The sequence below is a fragment of the Phaseolus vulgaris genome, chromosome 8 (genome assembly GCF_051622355.1).
Source record: "Phaseolus vulgaris cultivar YP4 chromosome 8, ASM5162235v1, whole genome shotgun sequence".
Taxonomy (NCBI): domain Eukaryota; kingdom Viridiplantae; phylum Streptophyta; class Magnoliopsida; order Fabales; family Fabaceae; genus Phaseolus; species Phaseolus vulgaris.
This window is the reverse complement of record NC_143505.1, coordinates 54384095-54395774: the sequence shown is the minus strand read 5'-3', so window position 1 is coordinate 54395774 and position 11680 is coordinate 54384095. Positions and strand designations below refer to the sequence as shown.

General features: G+C 29.1%; 1 protein-coding gene across 1 annotated transcript; it reads right to left on the bottom strand.

The window, feature by feature from the left end:
- Positions 1 to 482: 482 nt before the first annotated feature.
- Positions 483 to 3051, bottom strand: LOC137826263 (uncharacterized). Its single transcript, XM_068632161.2, is given in 6 exon segments — positions 483 to 1116; positions 1222 to 1652; positions 1917 to 2030; positions 2200 to 2544; positions 2676 to 2802; positions 2919 to 3051. Coding segments are annotated over 5 exon segments (1578 nt in total). The 5' UTR covers positions 2800 to 2802; positions 2919 to 3051; the 3' UTR covers positions 483 to 552.
- Positions 3052 to 11680: the final 8629 nt, after the last annotated feature.

The following is an 11680-nucleotide window of genomic DNA, read 5'->3' as shown; positions in this document are numbered from 1 at the left end:
AATTTATTTAAATATTTAAATTCTAAAAATATAAATAATAAAATTTAATTGATATATTGTAGTAATTCATATTTTTTATTTATTAATAAGAATAAAAAATTCATTTGAATATTTAAATTCTAAAAATAGAAATAATAATATAATTATTTTATTAATGTAATTATTATTTTTTTGTTTTATTAATGAGTATCCATTTTAATTTTAAATTAATTATATCATTCTTAATAAAATAAAATAAAATAAATAATAATATAATCATATTTAAATATTTAATTTATTTATTTAAATTTTACATTATTATTTTTATTTATAATTGTAAGTTTACATTATTCTAATTCATTAAAATGTGCATAAAATTAATTAATATTTTATTTTTATATTTTTTATATACAAAGATAAATTTATAATTTAACAATTTATATCATTAAAAATAATTAAAAATATATTTATAATCTTCACATTTAAATAAATTTTCCAAACACTTCCATCCCTTTAACGTATCTTAATTCAAACAATTTATTAAAGAAGTAACGTAGGTGCCTAAGTAACAAGTTAGTCAAGTTTGGGACGATAGTATCTGGACCAAAAGAAGTCGTCGCAGAACTTAGATTGAAAGAGAATAAACAAAAGTAATGCGAAAACCCCCATTGGAGCCACTGTATAAGAAACCCACTTGGTTGTGTGAGCAAATATCAGAAAGGATGCTGCAATGAAAGACAGAACCATAGCAGCAACGGAAATGATGAGTAACACAGGTCCAAAAGTCAAGCTGGGATGTAGTGATATGACAAATTCACTTTGTGCGAATCTTGAAGAAGTGAAATTTGACAAGAAAGAGAGTATGGACGCCGAAGAAGTGAATAATGCGACTGCGTTTGTGAAGATGAAGACAATGAACCAGTTATTGTTCTTGTCACCAGGAACAGTGAGAGCAGCTGCAAATGCTACGGTAGCAACAAGCGTTGCCACAATCATCCCAGAATCGGCTATTCCTTTGGCTGCTTCTTTGATATCTTTAGATAACTGATTGTGTGCATCATAAAATACATCAATTGGTCTCATCCCCTTCTTGTTTCTCACACTCCTTAATTCACGAGGAACGCTTTCCTCAGCTTTCTATTTATCAACAAAAAGTATTGTGAAGATTTGTGGAACTGATGTCTTAGAATACAATAGTAATAAAGAATGATTGAATAAGAATAGGGAAATGAATGAATTGACCTTGAACCATTTGAGCTCTCTTTGCATTTGAATGTATGGACTTAAACCTGAGAATGATTGGAATTGATTTGGAAAAAGCGCAGCAAAGTGTAGAACGTTGTTACCTTCATTGTCCACTGCTCGTAGTAACTGCTCTTTACTATTACGTACAAGCGTAATAAAGATTTGATAACGTCGATGTAGAAAAAGCAAGTGCAGTGCGTTCCGTCCATTAGGGTCCTTTACGGTCGTGAGTATTTCAGTACACTCCAAGAAAGTGTTTATTACTTCCTTATCGCTTTCTGAATTTATTGCATCAAACAACGCTACCGAGGGTTCAGTAGTCATTTTAATCAAAAGTAGTGTTGACAATTTTCGAAGTTCAGCCCATATCCTTCTCAGCAATACAATACCCGATCCTCTACTATCTTTGTCGTCCTCTGATTCGATGCCTAAAGAAAGAAAAAAGTTAAATTAAAAACCATTTTTTTGTATTTCTATTTGGAAACTTCTATATTTTACTCCTCACTTCAAATTAAAAGTGTAAATATTTGCTCATAAGTTGCTATACGTTTGTATTTATGAGACTAATAATTTAATAAATATCTAATCCATTACCATTATAACACTGAATATCGACAATTAAGGAGTAATTCTTGCTTCTTTATGCATAAATTTCTAAATGAATTAAGAACCAAAATGGAAATGAAGCTTACGTAGTAGAACTGTTGAAGGCTTCCGCGCCAGCATATGCAATGCTGTTAGCTTCTCTTCATTTCTTGAAAAGCAGAAGTCACTGGGACGGGTTTCAAATATTTTCATGGCCGCATCTGTCAAATGCACAAATTTAATAGCGATGATGAACATGTAAAAGGCTGTCATGTCAGAAATAGTAATTACAAAATGATGGTTACGAGAAAATGAAAAGATGAGATCAAGGGTATTTTACTTTGTGAGATACTTTACTTTGTTACCTAATGAATGAGAAAGAGAGTTTACCAAACATGTCGTTGCCAATGGTCATGTAAAAGAGTTTGTCAAGAATATCGGAATTCATTTTCTTAAGCAGATGCTGCTGAGAGCAGAAATGTTACACTATTCTGTGGTGGTCAGATAAAGCAGCCAAGTGAACTGGAAGCATCCCTTGGAAGTTTCGTATTAGCTGGTCTTCTGGCTTCATAAGCTTAGTCAACTCTTCAACAAAACTAGTATTCCCTGCACGTGCTGCTACATGAAGAGCTGTATCGCCTGTTTCAGCCACTGTAAAGCGTACACTATCTGGATTATTTCTAACAATGGCTTCCATTTCGCTCCAGTCACCCCGTAGTGCACACCGGTAGATATCTGCAATCCTTTCAAACTTAATTTTAGTCATTGTAATTTTAATCACTCTATATATATGTATATATATATATATATATATATATATATATATATATATATATATATATACAAATATTATTGTATGAAAAAACCTGGTCGTGTGAAATCATGTGAAGTAGCAACAGGGGGATGAGTTTGGTCATGGCTCAGATAATCTCGTGATATCATAATCTCAATGTTCGACTCATCAGAAACTTTCACATCAGGATTCATCATTTTCTAACCCAAAAGAAAGACTCAAACTTTAATTTACATCAGAGAATAGCACAAGTAATAGTAGAAGCTAAAGAGTAGAGAGAATAAAGAAGATGAAGGGAAAGTGATGAGAAGTATACGAGTGGTGATCGTTGAAGGAAGATAGATGTGTGTTGATGGAGAAGAAAATATTATTGTTGCAGTGCAAGAGACCCCTCTTTCTACCACTATTCTATTCTTTTCTGTTCTTCAAACTTCCTCTTGCTGTTTAAACATTGCTCCTGCATGCTCTTTTATTGTTGCACAAAATTGGTTATTTTTATGTATTTTGTTTGGCCTTAGGATTCTTTTCTTTTCTGTAAGTAAAAAAGTTTTTTTTTTTTGAAATATATTAAAACTGAAATTTTGAATGGTTAAATGTACCGAAAAAATTAGTGATAATATAAATGGAAGTTAGAAATTTAATGGTGAAGTAAAAAAATAAAAAAATGTAAAATAATAATAATTGATTGGTTAATTAATAATGTATAAACTTTTTTTCTGATATCAAAGGACCTATAATATTATATATATTTTTTCTCATTTATTGGAACCAAAAGTAACAAGGGAAAAGCAAGAGAATGGTATTCCAAAATTAAAACCGAAGGACTGTTAAATTCCTAAAGTAAAGGAGAGGGAGAGGTAGTTCCAAATGTAAAGGTACACAATTCTCTCAAAATTCTTAAATTCATCTATTTCCATATCTAGAAGCTGCTGGAAGGTAACAACAACAAAAGTACAACAAGGGTCAATTACAAGCATTTGAGAAAGAAACAACTTTCTTAAATTAACACAATAAATATATATCACTTGTTAAAATAAATTTAATTACAATCATATCATTATCTTAATAAATACAATATTTTATCTGTGGTAATACAATTGTTGTAATATATTTGGGAAAACTAAAGATATTAATCTTTTGTTGAATACATCAATTTTTTTAAAGACTAAATAAAATTCTAATAATTTAGAATAGGGAAAATATAATTTTGAGACATATTTAACGTTACCAACTGAAATAACCGTTTTTTTAAAAAATCTTAATGATTAGTTGATCAGGTTTTATAAAAGGGATCGCAGATGAGTATTTTGAAAATATATTGTTTTAACGACTGACTCTAGGAAATTATAGTTTTATGTTTTGATGTATTATTTGAATTGTTTAAATATTTTTAACAATAAAAACTATAACAAATATATGAAATTATTGGTAAGGGTTGGTTTATATTCAATTAAAATGACAAAGAAAAAGTCATCTAGAAAAATGAAATGCCAACCTATAATTATAAATTAAAAACATTTTCCTTATTTTGAAATGGATTCAAAATCTTTTACAACTTACTTAAGTTTATATACTAGTGAGAATGAGGTTGTTTTAATAAATAACATATATATATATATATATATATATATATATATTAAACTATCATTATTTTATATAAAACACACGTAAATAATCAATAATTAAATAATTCTCATGATCACATTATTATTTTTGTAGGAACAAACTTTGAAGTATATAATACTTCATATAAAACGCATGCAAATATACAATACTTTTTAGAATACCTCTCTTAATCCGGTTAAAATCTTTACAGTGACACAACTAAAATTTATTTTTTTTATCAAAAAAAATAATAAAACCAAAAGGAAACATTTTTCAACCCTTATACAAATACAACGTCCACCTAACCCTAATTTAGAAACGTCCACCTAACTTACATTCCTCTAGGACTAATATAGAGAAAAAAGCCTAGGCTTCCCATCAAAATATTACAACAAATCAAGCATGAACTCTGCAGAGGTACCTCACCACCACACCTTATAAAACTCAACTAAGCAGTTGCTACACTACACTAGATGCTTAACCCTTCTCATACATCAGCACCAGCCACTTAATTAAGATTTCTGCATTGGTTATTCTGCATAATACCATGCCAGTATCTGCTCTATACCTTCCCAGCATCATCAGAATTGTTCTTTTTCCTTGGTTTGCTCCCTCCCGCTTGTACATTTTCTTCACTGGGCTTTTTACCGATTCAAACTTCTTACCAACTCAGCCATCTAACTGATCCCAACACTCTGAACCCAAACTCCAATGCCTAGGCACCACAATTATGCTTCCTTTATGTAGCAAATAGTTTATGCATCAATAATATCTGGAATTACATACTGTCAAAATCTGTATGTAACTTTCTGGTGTATTATATACGGAAAAATTCGTATGTAACTTTCTGATGTATTATAAATTTAATTTAAAAAACACTCAACTTTACTAGAGTGAACTCGCTTAAACAAGCCTTGGACAAGTTTTTATGGAGTGATCTTGCTTGGACGAGGTTGGGTGAGCTTTCAATGCTCCAATTTTGTCTTTTCATCTTGTCTTTAACTTGTATATTCTCCTTTAACCCTTTTATCTCCATCTTTCCCTAAATTTATGAAATTAACACAAATTTGAGAATAAATTGTTTTTATTCATCTCTTAATCCAAAAATATGTAAAAATGTTCAAATTCCTAAATTAGGGGTTGAATTATAACTTTATTAAAAATTAAAGTCCATAAGTGCCTATCATATTTTAATGAAATGTTACTGAATTATGAAACTTATCAACTCCCTCAACCTAGAATCTAATCGTTCTTATTCATCTCATAATCCAAAAATATGTAAAAAATTTCAAATTCATAAATTAGAGGTTGAATTATAACTTTATTAAAAATTAAAGCCCATAAGTGCCTATCCTTTATTCTTTGCTGATAAAAAGAAAGTGTCTTGTTACAAAGTGAACTTTAAGCCTAACTCAACTCCATAAAACCGGCTTATGAGACGAGGTTTGCACCCACTTATATACAATGAAAGGCTCTAATCTCTAGTCGATGTGGAATCTCCAACATGCCTATCCTTTTTTCATGAAATGTTACTTGATTATGACATCAACTCCCCCAACATAGAATCTAAAAATAAAATAAAATTAGAAAATTATGGTGCTTTCAACTTCAAATACAACAAGATATAGATACAACCCATTTCCAGAATAACAACCGAGACAAAGAAATGATAATTTATCAAGTAATATCTTCGCACACTCTCATAGGTAAGTGTTTTTCTCAATTTCCATTGAATCCTAACAACTCATAGTTCATTTTCATTTCACCTTCATATCAATCACATTAGAAACATGAATCTTAAGGTCTTTTTCAGGTTTATAATGAGGTTAAGTCTCCAAAAAAAATATTGGTTTTTCAGATAACAAAATGCACACTTAAAAGAAGAAAAACATACCTACAATCGAAATACAATACATATGTGCTATCTAATCGCCAATTTTTTTCACTTATTCATGATTTCAACATGAACTTTTTTATTTTCTTTTCTTCTCTTCTTTCTTTTTCAATAAAAAATAAAAGAAATAGATTTTTCCTATTTCCAACTAAATAAATTATTTAAACTTAATTTATTCAAACAACTCAAATCAACCATTCCTTTTTTCTATGTATAAATTGAATTTATGTTCTCCTTCCTTAAACATACCAACAGGTAGGAAAATATATTAGTTAAGGTTTAGGGTGCAATAATTGTATTCATAATTTCTTCAAAATTTGTAAAATTAGAGTTTAAGTTTAAAGCCTATTTAAATATAAGGTCTAATTCGGTTGAAAATAAGGAAAAAAAATCATTTCACAACTTTTTAGTATTTTAGTTTCTCTTATTTTTTAATCTATTTTTATTTTTTTCTATTTTTTTATTCTTCTATTATGCACTACAAGAAAAATAAGTTTTAACGGAGGTTATTTAACGGATGTTGATGTAACTCTAAGAATTGATTTAATTAATGAAGGTTTTTTTAACCTTCGTTAAGTTCCAAAGGTTATTCAAAAACTTCAACAAAATAGCGGAGATGTTTTTAACCTTCGTTAAATTCAAAGGTTTATTTAAAAATCTCAGCAAAATAACGGAGGATTTTTAACTTTCGTTAAATTACGAAGATTTATCGTAAAACCTCAGCAAAATAACAGAGTTTTTTTAACCTTCGTTAAATTTCAAAGGTTTATTATAAAATCTTATCAAAATAATGGATGTTTTTTTAACCTTCATTAAATTTCAAAGGTTTTTTTCTTTTTTCTAAAAGATCAACAAAATAACAGAGTTTTTTTAAAGTTTGTTAAATTCCAAAGATTTATGGTAGAACCTCAATAAAACACTCCAAATTTTTTAAACTTCAATAAATAAATATAATTAAATCTATTTATAAATAAATAACTAAAAACTAAACAATTTAATATATTTTATAACTAAATTCTCTAAAATTTTAAAAGTATAACTTTATATTACAAATAAGTTTTCTAAAGTTTCAAAAATTTATTTTAAAAACTCAGCAAAATAACCTTGGATAATAAGTATTTCAACAACTAATCTTGGATAATAAGTATTTCAACAATATTTGCGTATTTTTTTATGATTGATGGTAGTTGGTTTATATAATTCCTAGTTTTTTTGTTATGAGCTCATACTTAAAAAAAAACTTGACTTATTTTGTTTTAACATGTACGTATATTTTATGTGCAATTTTAGTTATAATTGTTAATATTTAATTCTCATAATTTTGAAATATTTTAAATTAAGATATTTATTTTAAAATACATCTAATAATTAATTCACTGTGAAAGTGAGAAGTGATAAAGTTAATTTCTCCTCGCAATATGTTCTTCCAATCTTTAGCCAAGAACAATTGAAGCCCACATCTAAGAGATAATACAATTATTTAGGATATATAAAGCAGTGATAAACACTAGTTGTTGTTGAGTTAGGTAAGAGTGGTTTGTGACCCAAGTTGGGGCAGTAAGGTGATAAAAGAAGCAAGTAAGAAGAAGATAATGTCATATTTAGTGTTTCTTCTCTCTAGATATAATAGACATAAGTGTGGCTGAATTGCGATTTCTTGCTAGGACTGTCGTCGGCGGCTATTGAGCCTGTGCCGGAGAACAATGTGTCTACTCTTAATGAGAGAATGTATTATACGGAAGTTAATAATCGGGTTGAAGGTTATTTTGAAACTCATGGTATTTTCCAGAGGTTTTTAAACCCATGATATTTAACAGGGGTTCTGAAAGACTTTTCCTGAAAACCCCAAAAATGGTTTAGCGGGAAAAACTACAACCCTGAATAAATGACTTAATAGAAATTTTAATCCTAAATAATCTAAAAATAAATTCCGTTAAAATCATTTTTTCCTATAATAATTTATGTTATTTTTTAATAGAAAATTAAATATCCAACGATCATGTTATTGAATCAACATCAAGCAATACAGATTGAGTATTGTATTGATAGTTTGTTAAATTTTTTTTCTTCTCTAATTTTGGTTTTATTTTTAATATGAATTAAATTATAATTTAAATTAAAAATCGATTGAATTTTAATTTAATAATTAAATACAGATTAAATTAAATGATATTAATATTTAATTTGTATAAATGAGTTTTGTTGATTAATTGAATCGGTTAACTATTTAAATTTGAATATAATCTTTAGATAATTATATTTTTGGATTGTTTGATTGTTGAATACGGGAATTGATTTTTTTTTAATATCCTAATTTTTTGTTTTGATATTTATTTATTTTTACTATGTTTTGTGGTTTTAAATCCCTTAACCTTTAATTTCTATTTCACTCTATACATTCAATCCAATATTTGAAGATGCTATAAATATTCAACTCAATCTATCATGTCTTGTCTAAAAATCGACTTAGATAGTGTGAAATTTAGAAAAATCTCATATTTTTTCACCTAGTACATTAGAAATCAAATAGTCACACGTATAATTGTTCAAGTTCTTCCCTATTTTTCTTTTAGTTTTAATTTTATTTTATACTAAAATAAAAAAATTATTTAATTCAAAAATATTCATTCTTACAAGAAATACAAATTTTGAATTTGAAAAAAAATAAAAAAATAAAATTAATTTCGGTTTTAGTTTGAATTCTGTTTTTAGTTTTATAAATTTGAAAAAAACAGAATTCCAAAAAATATATAATATTATCATATCCTATTTTATTTCATTTCTTTATCTTATTTAATCGTTTTTTGATTAATCATATCTTATCTTCTTTTATTTAGTTTCTGTTTTAACTGATGATTCTGTTTTTTCAATTTTGCTATTTCTCTTTACAAATTTTTAATTTTGCTGTTTCTCTTTACTTTAAGTCATTAGGGAAGTTTACTAGTGGCTTATGAATGCAACTACATTTAGTCTTTAAAACCATCTGGAAAGTTATGGTGAAAAGTGTTGTTGTAATTGTGCAAACTATAGAATTGGCGCTAGCACCTTATGTGGAAGTTCTAGCTAAGAGACGCAGCATTCTAAAGAACAGCTGTTTGATGTTAAATGTTATCTGAATAATGATTTTTTTTTCATGATTTGAGCAGGCAGAGCCTGGACATACCAGGGGCAGAGGTAGGGGTCGTGGCCGTGGAATTAGAAATGTAGATCAAGAGATGAGTTCACATGCCAAGTGTGAGGAAGATTCTTCTGATGCATTGAAGCAAAATGAAAAGCAGACTCAAAGCAATGAAAGCATGGAGCATGTGTCATCACCTGAAGAAGTTAAGCAGACTTTTCCGGTGAGGAAGCCGCCTCAAGTGTCCATTCCGGTGATGGCAGGTTCGTTCTGGTGACTGGGAAATGGCGAATTCTTATCACATTGAAGAATGATGATCACAGGTACATCTATGATATTTTCTATGTACTTGATGCACATAGTTGAAAATAAATTCTCACTTTTTGATAAAAAAAGTAATTTGATTCTTAAAACCTTTTTATCAAAAAACCGCATGTTTTGTTTCCAGTAGATACTCATATAGGTGATTTCAAGTGCTTGAATGCAATAGTGAATAATGAATCGTGGTTATGGCATTTACGCTTTGGGCACTTAAATTTTCAGAGTTTGGAAAATCTTTCCAAAAGAAATTTAGTGAATTGTTTACCCATATTCATCACCCTGATCAATTGTGTGAGACTTGCATTTTTTTGAAAGAATCATAGGATATCATTTGTTAAGGAGCCTTGGCGTGCAAAATTTCCTTTGGAGCTTGTTCATACAGATGTTTGTAGCCCGATGAACATATCATCAGTTGGAGGTAATAAGTATTTTTTAACCTTTATTGATGATTTTTCAAGGAAAACCTGGATTTATGTGGATTTATGTATTGGAAAGCTAGGATGAGGTATTCCACTGTTTTAAAATATTTAAAGCATTTGTTGAAAGAGAGAGTGACAAACAAATTAAGATGGTGCGTAGTGATGGAGGACGTGAGTACAAGTCTAATCAATTCAAGAGGCACTGTGAAGAACTTGGGTGAACATAACATAACTTGCCCCTACACACCTCAACACAACGGAGTTGCTGAGAGAAAGAATAGAACAATCATGGACATGGTGAGGAACATGCTTAAAGAGAAAGGTATGCCAAATTATTTTTGGGCTGAGGCCGTAACATGTGCGGTATATTTGATAAACAGATCACCCACTCGGAGTGTTCCTAACACAACTCCGATTGAGGCATGGAGTGGATTCAAACACAATGTGCAACACTTGAAGGTATTTGGGTCAATTACTTATGCTCATGTTCCCAAGGCAGCAAGATCGAAGTTGGATGATAAGGCAGTGAAGACCATTTGCATTGGATATAAGCACGAGGGATACAAACTGTACAATCCAATGACAAAGAAGGTGATTGTTAGTCGTGATGTTACATTTGTCGAAGATGAGGAATGACAATGAAATGCAACAGTTGAAATGGATTCAAAAAAACGATATATTTACATTTTGAACGATGATGCGGAAGATTGAGTCACTTTTGAAGCACCTACAGTTCAACCTGAAGTTGTAATTCAACCTAAAGTTGCAACTCCAATTGTAACTATGATGGAGCGACCAAGAAGGCAACAACGACAACCTGTACATCTTCAAGATTGCGAAGTAAATCTTGATGATGAAGTTGATGACAATGGAGATTTGGTTCACTATGCTTTTCTTGCAGAATTAGAACCTGTGAGACTTGCCGATGTCATTCAACACCCTAAATGGCAAAAGGCTATGAACGAAGAATTCATGATTGAGAAAAACAATATCATGACTCAAATTGGGAAGGTTGTTCCAAATCATAATTAAGGGATGATGTTGGTTATTAATTCATATTTTATTATTATTAATTCTGATTTTATTACCCTTAAATTATTTTACCGTTATTATTACAGCCCGTTAGTATTCCTATTTTATTCCTATTCTTAAGATCAGTTTTGCAATTTTGTGCAATTACGTTCAATCAGTTGTCACAAACTTTTATCTTCTTTTATTTCCCTCCATTAGTTCTTACACTTCTCACCACCTAATGTCTTAGATTATATGATTTAGACCATCAATGAAGTTAATGATCTCTTTCATAAATTGTGATACTTAATAAACAATATCATATCATATCACAATTCACAATTCACAAATCTTTCCCAAGATATGTATACATCACAATTTAATTTAATTAAAAGAATAAACCATTCAAGCATAAAATTCAAATTTTTTTACATATAAACATACATATAAATAGTCTAAATATCCAAAAGAAAACTAGAAAATTCATTTGAATATGTACATCAAACGATATTTCTACTTGGACGAATATAATTTTATCTAGCGAGTGTATCATATAAACATTCAGAAGAACGATTCAAACGATAAACACTTCTGCTTTCCCTGAGGACATCATACAAAATACTTTCTGGATTGATTGATTAGTTTCATTCATGAAATCAAAGATACATTATTTCTCTATATTTTGCAATATAAAATATAAATAATAATAC